At 34.4% G+C, this 11,441-nt stretch overlaps 1 protein-coding gene across 1 annotated transcript; it reads right to left on the reverse strand.

The window, feature by feature from the left end:
- Positions 1–1,082: 1,082 nt before the first annotated feature.
- On the reverse strand, positions 1,083–6,892 carry LOC136674593 (uncharacterized). The gene is made up of 5 exons (XM_066650666.1): positions 6,788–6,892; positions 5,486–5,866; positions 3,773–3,919; positions 2,145–2,209; positions 1,083–1,549 (listed from the first exon to the last, which is right to left on the reverse strand). Exons 1-5 carry the CDS (start codon positions 6,822–6,824, stop codon positions 1,421–1,423), a joined length of 759 nt encoding a protein of 252 aa, XP_066506763.1. The 5' UTR covers positions 6,825–6,892; the 3' UTR covers positions 1,083–1,420.
- Positions 6,893–11,441: the final 4,549 nt, after the last annotated feature.

Consider the following 11,441-nt stretch of genomic DNA (forward strand, 5'->3'; position numbering starts at 1 on the left):
CACTAACTTAGAATACAAAATTATACTCTATACTGGATGGAAGTTTAAAACTCTTACTGCCCGTGGTTTTGGAAAGAATTGTCAAATTCATACAGGTGTGATGTGATGATTTTTAAAATGTAAACTCATTTCAGTCATTAGGGTTTTATTGTTTGTGAAATGCATTAAAAATGAGAATCTATGATTTGTTAATTCCCTTCAAGATTTATTAAACTGAAAATTTACAAATACAACATTTACAATGTTTTCACTGTATCGTGCTGAAACATCCCTGGCTCCTCAGGACCTGAGCTCAACCCCGTACTGTCAAAGGTTAAATGAATCATCCAGAATGTTGTCAGTGATGGGTTCAAACACAAAGTATCTATTGATCCGGAAGCATAAAGCGTAATTCTAGACTTATGTCTATTCTAGTTATGTCTTTTTCTAGGGAAGTCCATGGTTATTCCAGCAAAACAATTTTGAAAATGCTACAGCAGTGTAGCTCTTCTGCCTACGGTCCACATCTGTATTCTGTGGTGCATCCATGGTGCAAACCAAACTCTTTTGTCATTAAAATAAATTGTAAATGCAAATTTGTAAATTGTAAATTGTAAAAATGCATGACAAATCACAAATTCCTCTTTTTGATTGCACTGTACAAAAAAAATCTAAATTAATAATAATGCAGTTCAATTTAAATTTTCAAAATTTTAATCAAATTCTCCAGAAACGAGGATTACACTATTGGCCATGTAGTAAATGTTATATTAATAATTAAATACAAATTCAACACTACAAAATTATATGTAAGATTTTGCAAGAATGTCCTGAAGATTTTCAAATGTTTTGTAAATGTTTAATTAATAATAGCGAATAAAAAATATTGCAAAGCAAGACAGCCCAAACCACTGTATATATTGAAAACAGCTATAACCAGCAGGATAAAACCTTTTTAAGAGTAAGAAGAATTGTAAGGTTTCGCTTTTGTGTTTTATTATTGCTGTGTAGCTCTAGCTCACCACTTTAAAAAAAAAAAAAAGATAATCTTAAATTTAAATTGCTAATGTTAATTAAAGCCATCTTAATATTTAAGCTCTCCAAGCTAGAGGTATTAGTTAAGCAACATGAGCTGAGCTTTTCAGTATCATTTTGTATTCCACCTCAAGTAACAGTTTAATACACAAATACATTGCATGTGACGTCATTGTAACTAAAATATTCACTAATGCAGCTGAATAATAAACTGCAACCTATGGTGATTATATGTAAGAATTTAGTAATTCCATAAATAACTGAAAAGTGGTTTCAGTCCACCACTGCTAGTTAAATTGTTATGTATTTAATAATGTGTAATTACAAAGTTATTAAACACATCAAGCCATCCAGCTATTACTAGGTGTGTATTATAAGAAGGTGTGTATTCTTCTCGTCTATAACTTTAATGTTGTTCCTTATTAAGCTCACTGTACACACTAAAGTCAGGGTTCAGGGAGGGGTTCCTCTTGATGCGTCTGCTTGGCCCTTTGGGAATATTCAGGGAAGCATAGTACACCTGCATGTCTTCACTCTGCAATAGATATTGAATAACTCAAATTTGGAATAGTTTATTAAGGGGTCACAAAATCAAAAATTAATTACTCATTAATAAACACCGATCAATGTAAGTGTTATTTAAGTGTTCATTAAGCAATAATTATTACTTAGTAATTAAATACTTGACAATAACCACTTTGTCCGCTGTTTGGTTTGTTGTTACTAAATTATTTGCTTATTGGTTTATTCCACTGATGAATGTGGCTACGTGCATGGAGGAGTAGCATTTGAACTAGCTTTTATTTAGTGGTTAAACCTCTTAATAATAAGTTAATCTTCTGATTTATTGATACAGTTTTCCTCCATTTTGAGGTGTTGTATGGAACAGTTCTTGGACTTTACTCAACCCTTTCTAGGGCCGTTTCTACATTCAATTAATAATTCATCACGTTTTGGAAGGAAATTCCATCAATATTAATTCAACACAACTACCACACAAAATTCTATAAGTCTGATACATAAAGCTACTGAAAACTGCAGGAGTGTACCACCTTTCAGCCTGTGGAGATGAGGATCAATCATTAATATACTACAAATACTTAATGTCATCATGGAAATTCAGACCCTACCTGTTCCCCATTGGTTTCCTGCTTGGTGGTGTTTCCTTTTTCATTATGGTCTTGTTTTAACAACCCTGTGGAATACATATTCAAACAGTTAGGTCCATAAATATTTGGACAGAGGCCAAATTTTCAAACTCTGTATATTACCACAATGAAATTTGAACAAAACCATTTAGATGCATTTGAATTTCAGACTTTCAGCTTTAATTCAGTGTGTTCAACAACATGATTGCATAAAAATGTGATGAACTAAAGCATTTATTTATTTATTAATCCCTTATTTTAGGGGCTCAAAAGTAATTGGACAAATTAAATAATTGTAAATAAAATGTTAATTTCTAATACTTGGTTGAAAACCCTTTGTTGGCAATGACTGCCTAAACTCTTGCATGCATGGACATCACCAGACGCTGAGTTTCCTCCTTTTAAATGCTCTGCCAGGCTGTTACTGCAGCGGTTTTCAGTTGCTGTTTGTTTGTGGGCCTTTCTGTCTGAAGTGTAGTCTTTAACAAGTGAAATGCATGTTCAATTGGGTTGACTTGGCCATGCAAGAATCTTCCACTTCTTTGCTTTAATAAACTCCTGGGTTGCTTTGGCTGTATGTTTTGGGTCATTGTCCGTCTGTATTATGAAACGCCGACCAATCAGTTTGGCTGCATTTGGCTGGATTTGAGCACACAGTATGTCTCTGAATACTTCAGAATTCATCTGGCTGCTTCTGTCCTGTGGCACATCATCAATAAACACTAGTGACCCAGTGCCACTGGCAGCCATGCATGCCCAAGCCACCACACTGCCTCCACCGTGTTTTACAGATCATGAGCTGTACCACACCTTTCCCATACTTTTTTGTTTCCATCACTCTGGTCTCTACTGCCCAAAGAATGTTCTTCCAGAACTGTGCTGGCTTTTTTAGATGTTTTTTAGCAAAGTTCGATCTAGCTTTTTCATTCTTGATGCTTATGAGTGGCTTTCACCGTGCAGTGAACTCTCTGTATTTACTTTCATGCAGTCTTCTCTTTATGGTCGATTTGGATATTGATACGCCTACCTCCCGGAGAGTGTTTTTCACTTGGTTGGTGGCGGTTATGAAGGGGTTTCCCTTCACCATGGAAATTATTCTGCAATCATCCACCACTGTTGTCTTCTGTGGGCATCCAGGTCTTTTTGAATTGAGGAGTTCACCAGCGATTTCTTTCTTTCACAGGACGTACCAAACTGTAGATTTTGCCTCTCCTAATATTGTAGAAAGTTCTCTGATATTTTTTTTTTTTCCTTCATTCAGTTTTAATGGGGATACCCTCAAATGAAAGCTGAAAGTCTGGACTTCATGTCCATATCCATTATATAACAATAACTTGAATATGTTTCAGTAAACAGGTAAAAAGATATACACTTTGCGTCAGTGTCCAAATATATATGGACCTAACTCTATAGCACAAAAACATTTAAAATATCTTCATAACATTGTAGATGTTATTAAACATTTTAAGTTCAGTATCTGATAAATTACTTTTATGTTCAGCGAGAACTACTTAAGAAAAACACTATGTATTCTGACTAATCCAGCTGTATATAATTAATATTGAAAAATCATCAAACACTATAAGGCATAATTATGTGAGCATCTTTACCTGTTTTGTGGCAGCAGCAGAACACAAACACAGAGGTAAGTAGAGCAGAGAGAAGGAAGCACACTAGACACACAGTCTGCAAAATCAGCCAACATTGACTACAGTCACGCTCTTCGGTTACTGGAATTGTTGAGGGGACAGAAGGAACTGAGGGAATACAGTGAGAGGCATCTGTTAGCAAACAAAACATAACCGGGCAGTAAGAGCTCTCCTCCAAGTGTGCTGAACTGGCCCAAAACTATTAGTATTATTATTTTTTGTATTCTGTAGTGAATAATATGAAATAAAAGGCATTACTTTTTATTGCTACAGTAAAATCTTCTTGGAATGTTTCTGTGAGAATTTGATTGAATCCATTTTCAGAAACATTATTGAGGTGAGGTCAGGTAAGAGATAGCTTTAGGGACAGTTCAGAATGCAGTTTTACAGGTTTGATACTCCTCTAGCTACAGCTTGGCATTGGGCAGAACATTACATAAAAACAACATTGATTTTGTAATAAAAAATGTACAGTGAGCATGAAGTGTGTCTTAAAAGTCAGAACTGACTCGGATAAATGTTGTACGTGGCCAGTGGAAAAATGTTTTTGGAAGAAATAGGTTGCTGGCCTGGTTGTTCAAGGCATATCTGATTTTCCATTTCCTTATTTTTGTTGTTAAATGAAGATCTATTTCCAGCACAAGTCATTAAACAAAAACATGCTTTTACAGAGTCAGTTCAAATCTTTTTTTTCTTCTTTTTTTGAGCAATATTTGAGGAACAGTATCTCCAAGACTTTGTTGTAGTATACTATCACTTCTTCAAGGTTATTCAATCTTTCCTTTCTATATTCAATAATTATATTTAGAAATATGAGTTCCTTATAAAAATGTTTGAGTGCATTAATGGTCCTTTGAAGGACAGATTCAGATTCAGATTGATGAAATGTGTTTCATATGGATCTATGAAGAGTTAAAAACGTATATTAGTTTTTTGTTTGTTTGTTTGTTTGTTGTTTTTTTATATATCCAGGTCCACTTTAATATATATATATATATATATATATATATATATATATATATATATATATATATATATATATATCCTGTAATAGGTCTTTTCATGGTGAAGTACATGTTATATATCATCTTTCTAAATGGACGCTTCAAGAACAACCTTTTGTATGTGTAGAGTCAATTTGTTTATAAAAGTGGAGCTTAATTAACCATCAGTGTAGCAATTAAAAGGAACCAGAAACTTTTAACATAAATATACATTCAAAGTTATCAAATATAATAAATACATATTTTTGATTTGTTTATTACTATGTAATTACTGCATAGTAAAGCAGCCTATAAAATATTTTATAGCTATTGCTAATTAGGCATACAATTTTGTACAATACATCAGGACCATATATATGTATATATAATAAATATTAACAAATAGCAACAAATATTTGCTCTATAACAAATAGTGTTGAGTACCATGTAGTAACTGTATAATGTCTAAATATTGCATTTAGATAAATTAAATCTAAAAATTTCTGCAGTTAATTAATCAAAGATAAAACAATAACATACATAATACATATAATTGTATAACCATTTTACAAGTACATAAATACTGTAGTTATATTAAGTACTTTTAAGTAATTACGCTATAATAGGCTTTTAGTTGCTATATACAGTGGTATATATTTTGGTACACTGGGACCCAGGACTATAGTACTACCTTCAAACAAAACCTTCATGGAAGTGTTACAAACGCGGTACACTTTTTCCTCTGACAATCTCTGATCATTGCCGTGATCCAGTTTGGATTTGACTTTAGTGCAGTAGTAGAGGCCGAGATCAGTCTTTGTGATATTCTCGATGATTAGAATGTTGGATTTATTCTTAGGGTGGATTTTGATGATGTGCCGGGGAATTGGATTTATAAGGGACTCGTAAGTGGAAAGGACCATTGGAAGTGGAGTACAGATTCTGATCCAGGTGATATCCCAACCAATTTCTGATTTACAGTCACACTGCAAGGTTACGTTATCTCCGGGTTGAACAAACAGCTCCTCACTCCTTCCACAGTTTATCCATTGGCCAGAGCCCTGGGCAACTACTGAAACAGAAATGTGAACAGTACGATCACTCATAAATTATTTAACTCCTACACTTGGAAAAAAAACAACAAACATTTATATATAATTTACAGTGGGTTTTTTGTATTACTCGAGCTGAATCTAAAGGCAGGATATACACACATGGTTTAAGTTCCACCAACTGCCAGCATCACCATTTTGGGCAACTAAAGCATGAAATGCACATTCTACTAAAACTACCTCCACATGCTCTAGGGTTAGTATTAGGCTTAGGGTGATAACTGTGTTAAGCTTAGGGTTAGGATTTAGTCTCTGGGATGTATTTAGCAATGGTTACCTATATTTTTGTGCTTTGGCATCACAAACAGTGTGAGGGACACATTGGTGCACTAAAGTGTGTATCACACATTTTATCTAGATATTGGGTTTGGTGACTAATCGTTCCTGTAGCCTGCAGTCACATAAGTTTTACTGAAATATGTTTTGAGCAATGACATGTATGTTACCTTCAATTGCACTTACACTTCTACGTTTAAATCCTTGATTATTTCTTAAGTTAATATTATTATAATTCTGTTTATGTCATCTGCTATTTGAGTGGACGAACATTGATTTAGTCGTTTATTAACAAACGAAAAATATTATGTTATATAATTTAACATCTTATCATATACAATATTATTATACACATATTACCAATGTGTAAAATGACAACAATATAATTAATACCATTAATAATTCAGTTTTAAACTGGTAGAGTTATAATTTAAGCAATCCTCAACATTAAATAAACATATAAGTAGATTTTTCTTTAGTAATATTTTAGTACTACAAGTAAATTTATTATAATTTTCACAAGTGTAGGCTATGTAAATATTGTTATATAAGTTTATTTTAATCATCAGACATTATACAATAAATAATATGGATGTAATACTTACACAGGAGTGAAATGAGAACAAGGTGGTGTGTGGGCATGCTTGCTTGTTTGAAGACCCTGGAAATGACGGTCGATTTTCCGCACACCAAGAAAAGTGTCAGCAAAACCGCGCGCGCGTGTGTGTATGTATGCGTGTGTGTGTGTGCATATGTGTAATTATTATTGCTCTACTTCCTGTCCTGATTTTAGCTTTGGTATTTTTTTAGTCTATTTTTAGTTAGCCTATTATTGGGGGCAAAACTTTTTGGGTTATTTGTTTGTCAAAATGTCTAGTACAGAGCTGTGCAAAACTATTGATCAAAATGGCGAGCAATTTAATTTAATAAAAATGACATATTTAATATTCAAGCACACATTAATTAAAAAGGTGCAAAAATATAACGGCAGTCTTACAGTAGTCTGTGTGTTCACACTTTGCCTTCATTTCTACTCAGAATGACTTTCAGTTTTAGATATCTGAGATATCCGCCACAAGTTATAGTTAGACTATAAAGTTAGTAGTGGTGTGTGGATCAATACTGAAATATCGGTACCTCCGATACCTGACCTTTATGCTCTAAAATCAATTCTTGATTTCTTTTTTTTTTTCATTTTTTGGTACTTTTTATAATTAAACAATAATTTATTTGAAATGTTTTATTATTTAACTTATTTTTCTCTTTTTTGTGTGTTTGAAACACCATTTTCACATATTTTGAATGATCTGTTTTTTCTGTTGTTGTACAAACCGGATTCCAAAAAAGGTGGGACACTAAACAAATTGTGAATAAAAACTGAATGCAATGATGTGGAGATGGCAAATGTCAATATTGTATTCGTAATAGAACATAGATGACAGATCAAAAGTTTGATCTGAGTAAATGTAACATTTTAAAGGAAAAATGTTGATTCACAATTTCACAGTGTCAACAAATCCCAAAAAAGTTGGGACAAGTAGCAATAAGTGGCTGGAAAAAGGAAATTGAGCATATAACGAACAACTGGAAGACCAATTAACACTAATTAGGTCAATTGACAACATGACTGGGTACAAAAAGACCTTCTCAGAGTGTCAGTGTCTCTACTGGATGCTCGTGATCTCCGGGCCCTTAAACGTCACTGCACCTCAAACAGGAATGCCACTGTCAAGGAAATAACAGAATGGACTCAGGAATACTTTCAGAAAGCATTGTCAGTGAAGACAATCCACTGTGCCATCTTGAAGTTCTTTATGGAACACTGGGACGCCATGTCATCCGGACCAGAGAGGACAAGGATAACCAAAGTTGTTATCAACGCTCCGTTCAGACGCCTGCATCACTGATGGTATGGGGTTGCATGAGTGCTTGTGGCATGGGCAGCTTGCATGTCTGGAAAAGCACCATTAATGCAGAGAACTATGTTCAGGTTCTAGAACAACATATGCTCCCATCTAGACGTTATCTCTTTCAGGGTAGACCCTGCATTTTTCAACAAGATAATGCCAGATCACATTCTGCAGCAATCACAACATCATGGCTACGTAGGAGAAGGATCCGGGTACTGAAATGGCCAGCCTGCAGTCCAGATCTTTCACCGATAGAGAACATTTGGCGCATCATAAAGGGGAAGGTGCGACAAAGAAGGCCCAAGACGATTGAACAGTTAGAGGCCTGTATTAGACATGAATGGGAGAGCATTCCTATTTCTAAACTTCAGAAACTGGTCTCCTCTGTCCCCAGACGTCTGTTGAGTGTTGTAAGAAGAAGGGGGGATGCCACACACTGGTAAAAAATGGCCTTGTCCCAACTTTTTTTGTTGACGCCATGAAAATTTGAAACAACATATTTTTCCCTTAAAATGATACATTCTCTCAGTTTAAACTTTTGATCTGTGATTTGTGTTCTATTCTGAATAAACTATTAGATGTTGGCACCTCCACATCATTGAATTCAGTTTTTATTCACAATTTGTTTAGTGTCCCAACTTTTTTGGAATCCGGTTTGTATTAACTGGGCTGTATTGTAAATGAGGAAGCTACCTGAATATATTTCAGAGTTTAAAATAAATAAATAAATGAATAACTCTGATATTTTGAATTCTTTATGAAGCTATCATTTGAAATACACAATTTTTAGATGTATAGATTTTCCTTTGTATCGGATTGGAAAGGAAATCAGTGGTATTGAACATCACTAATAGTTAGCACTGGTCTGAGAGGTGGCGCTGTAGTGAGTTGGTCAGTTATTTTGCTCCTGTTTGCACTGCTAGTAAATCACCAATTTTCTCTGACTTTAGCTCCACTCCAAAAGGTAGGATAGCATGTGTCTACAATGCCATTTATCAACTTATGTTTTGCCAGTTGTGAACTAAATTGTTCATTTATATTATATTATCTTTTCATGTGTATTGGTGTGACCAGACGTCCTCTTTTGGCTGGATATGTCCTCTTTTCAGGACCTGAAAAACGTCCCCTGCCAGGATTTCTAAATCGTTAAAAATGTCCGGGATTTTGCCGTCCACTGTTTTCCCCCGTCCCAATTCCTACAATAAGTTCTAATCCCTTCTTTGAAGTGTGCACTTCGATGACGTTTGATCACATTGTTGTAGGGGAGCAAAAGGGGCGAGAGGGATAAACTTCGTATTTGGAAGCGTTTCTCTGTCACATGAGCCTTTTACTTTCTGCTTACAAATCTGTTTACAAGTCGTCTCTTCTCTTCTGTCCCTATAATGACACAAATACACGGACACACCTGACCTTTACTGACCTTCCTTTTTTTTTTTTTCATATTTATACATTCTTTACATTTTTACATTTAATGTCAAAACTTTGTCTTACAGGAGTTCTGTGAAGCTGCTTTGTGACAACATCAGTTGTAAAAAGCGCTATACAAATAAATTTGATTTGATTTAGATTATGTTTTTTAATTAAGGATTTTCTGTTTCACATTAACTTTACACAAAAAACAGGCCAAATCTCTAGAACATGGCCGAGAATGAATTAACTCACATACGGTGTGGTGTTTGCTTTTAGTTACGTTTAATGTAAAATGTAAACTCAGTTTCTGTCATGATCATGAGTGTATTGGTGTAAACATGTCACTTTAATACAGGGCTTTCATTTTGTAGTTTGCTATGAACCTGAAAATAACAGGCTTTGAATGATAAAAAGCTGTCAAGAAATGATATATAAAATATTAGTTTATTATATTTAAAGGGCCAAATGTTTAATGGAAAGAAATATGTCGAAAAAGCTTCTTGTTAAAGAGTATCTGTTTATGTTTTAAAGTTCAGGAACATAGTTGTACATTTATGGAAAGATTTGTCAACTTTTTGGGCCCAGGCCCATGCTGCCAACCTGCACAGTGTGTCCTCTTTTTTGAAAACCAAAATATGGTCACCTTAATATAATACCAAAATAACACTTAACCTTCCTCTTGTGTTAGGGTTTTCACCAATGTTTAAATGCATACAATGCTCCATAAATTTGTTTATTGCATCAAGATTTTTAGATGTTGTCAGGGACTTCAATTTCAACAAAATAATTTTTTTTTTTTCTAAATTATAAAATGCTCTTATTAAAATTATGGCTTTTCTGTTGTTAGGGCCAATTTCGACACAGGTATAATTTTAAATCAGAAAACAAAAACAAGTGCCAAATCTGGAATCATAAACACTATACACCAACAGTCTATAGCTGGCTCTTCCTACAACCCCCTGAGCTTCAGTTAGGGGCTTCTATCTTTGTCTGTTTCACAAAACAAGGAAAGACAGACATGTCCAGACATGTAAGGCCCTGTCACTTTAGAGTTTATGTTTTGTAGAGTGTACATCTCCAGTTTACATCAACAATGGAAAAATAAAACCAATCCTGTCATGGATAAGGAGAGATAACAAGGTAAACAAGAGGTAAGAAATAAATTGGTTGATAATTAATTGTTTTCTAGGGGGTCTTATGGCTGATTTAAAACACGGGTCAAAACCGACCCATTAACATAAGAGACGGTAAAAGAGAGCTAACGCAGGAGGAAGGTTAAAGGGATGCTCACAAATGTAATGAAAATACACTTTTCATATAATTCAGAAGATGTTTCCTCACCATTTGCTAACTCTACAGTGTGTGTGCTCAAAACAGATATAATGTGTTAATGAAGCCCTGGTGTCAGTAAATGAGTAGAAAAATGGTCTCTGTCCAGTATGCTAGTCTTTCTCATTCAAAAGAACGAAATGAGATTTCTATTCCTGCTCCATATGTGTGTAATATTGACTTATTTTTGCTGTTTCAGATCTCTTAAGGTGGAAATTTCTCCAAATTCTGGAGACAACTAACTGCATTGCAGTAAAAACTAAACAACCTGAGTTACGAATGTGTTTCTGTAGTAGTTCAAACAGTGAATGAAAATTGAATGTACAAACAACAGTCGTCTTTCTTCTCAGACTTATCATTCCACCTTAAAAGTTGAGGAGCTTCGTAAACAAAACATAAACAACCTGCATTTTCTCACAATCATAGACGTCCACTTTAAGTGTTCAACTCACATTAGAACAAAGTGATGTCATCTAGGGAGTATTTCATACACTGGTTAGAATTAAGGCGTGTGTTACAGGCTCATGGTTGGAGTCATCAGTATTAGTGCATTGCAACACGAAAAACACTCACCCTCATGTGAAAGCATATCAAAGCATGAGTGTTCCAC

Source organism: Hoplias malabaricus, chromosome 2 (genome assembly GCF_029633855.1).
Source record: "Hoplias malabaricus isolate fHopMal1 chromosome 2, fHopMal1.hap1, whole genome shotgun sequence".
Lineage (NCBI taxonomy): Eukaryota > Metazoa > Chordata > Actinopteri > Characiformes > Erythrinidae > Hoplias > Hoplias malabaricus.

Excerpts from the sequence above, each read along its gene's own strand:
- LOC136674593 (XM_066650666.1), bottom strand. The coding sequence starts at position 6,824 with ATGCCCACACACCACCTTGTTCTCATTTCACTCCTGT. Across the intron at positions 2,210-3,772 it reads CTGCTGCTGCCACAAAACAG|GGTTGTTAAAACAAGACCAT; the intron begins GTAAAGATGCTC and ends TGTATTCCACAG. Across the intron at positions 1,550-2,144 it reads AGGAAACCAATGGGGAACAG|AGTGAAGACATGCAGGTGTA; the intron begins GTAGGGTCTGAA and ends TATCTATTGCAG.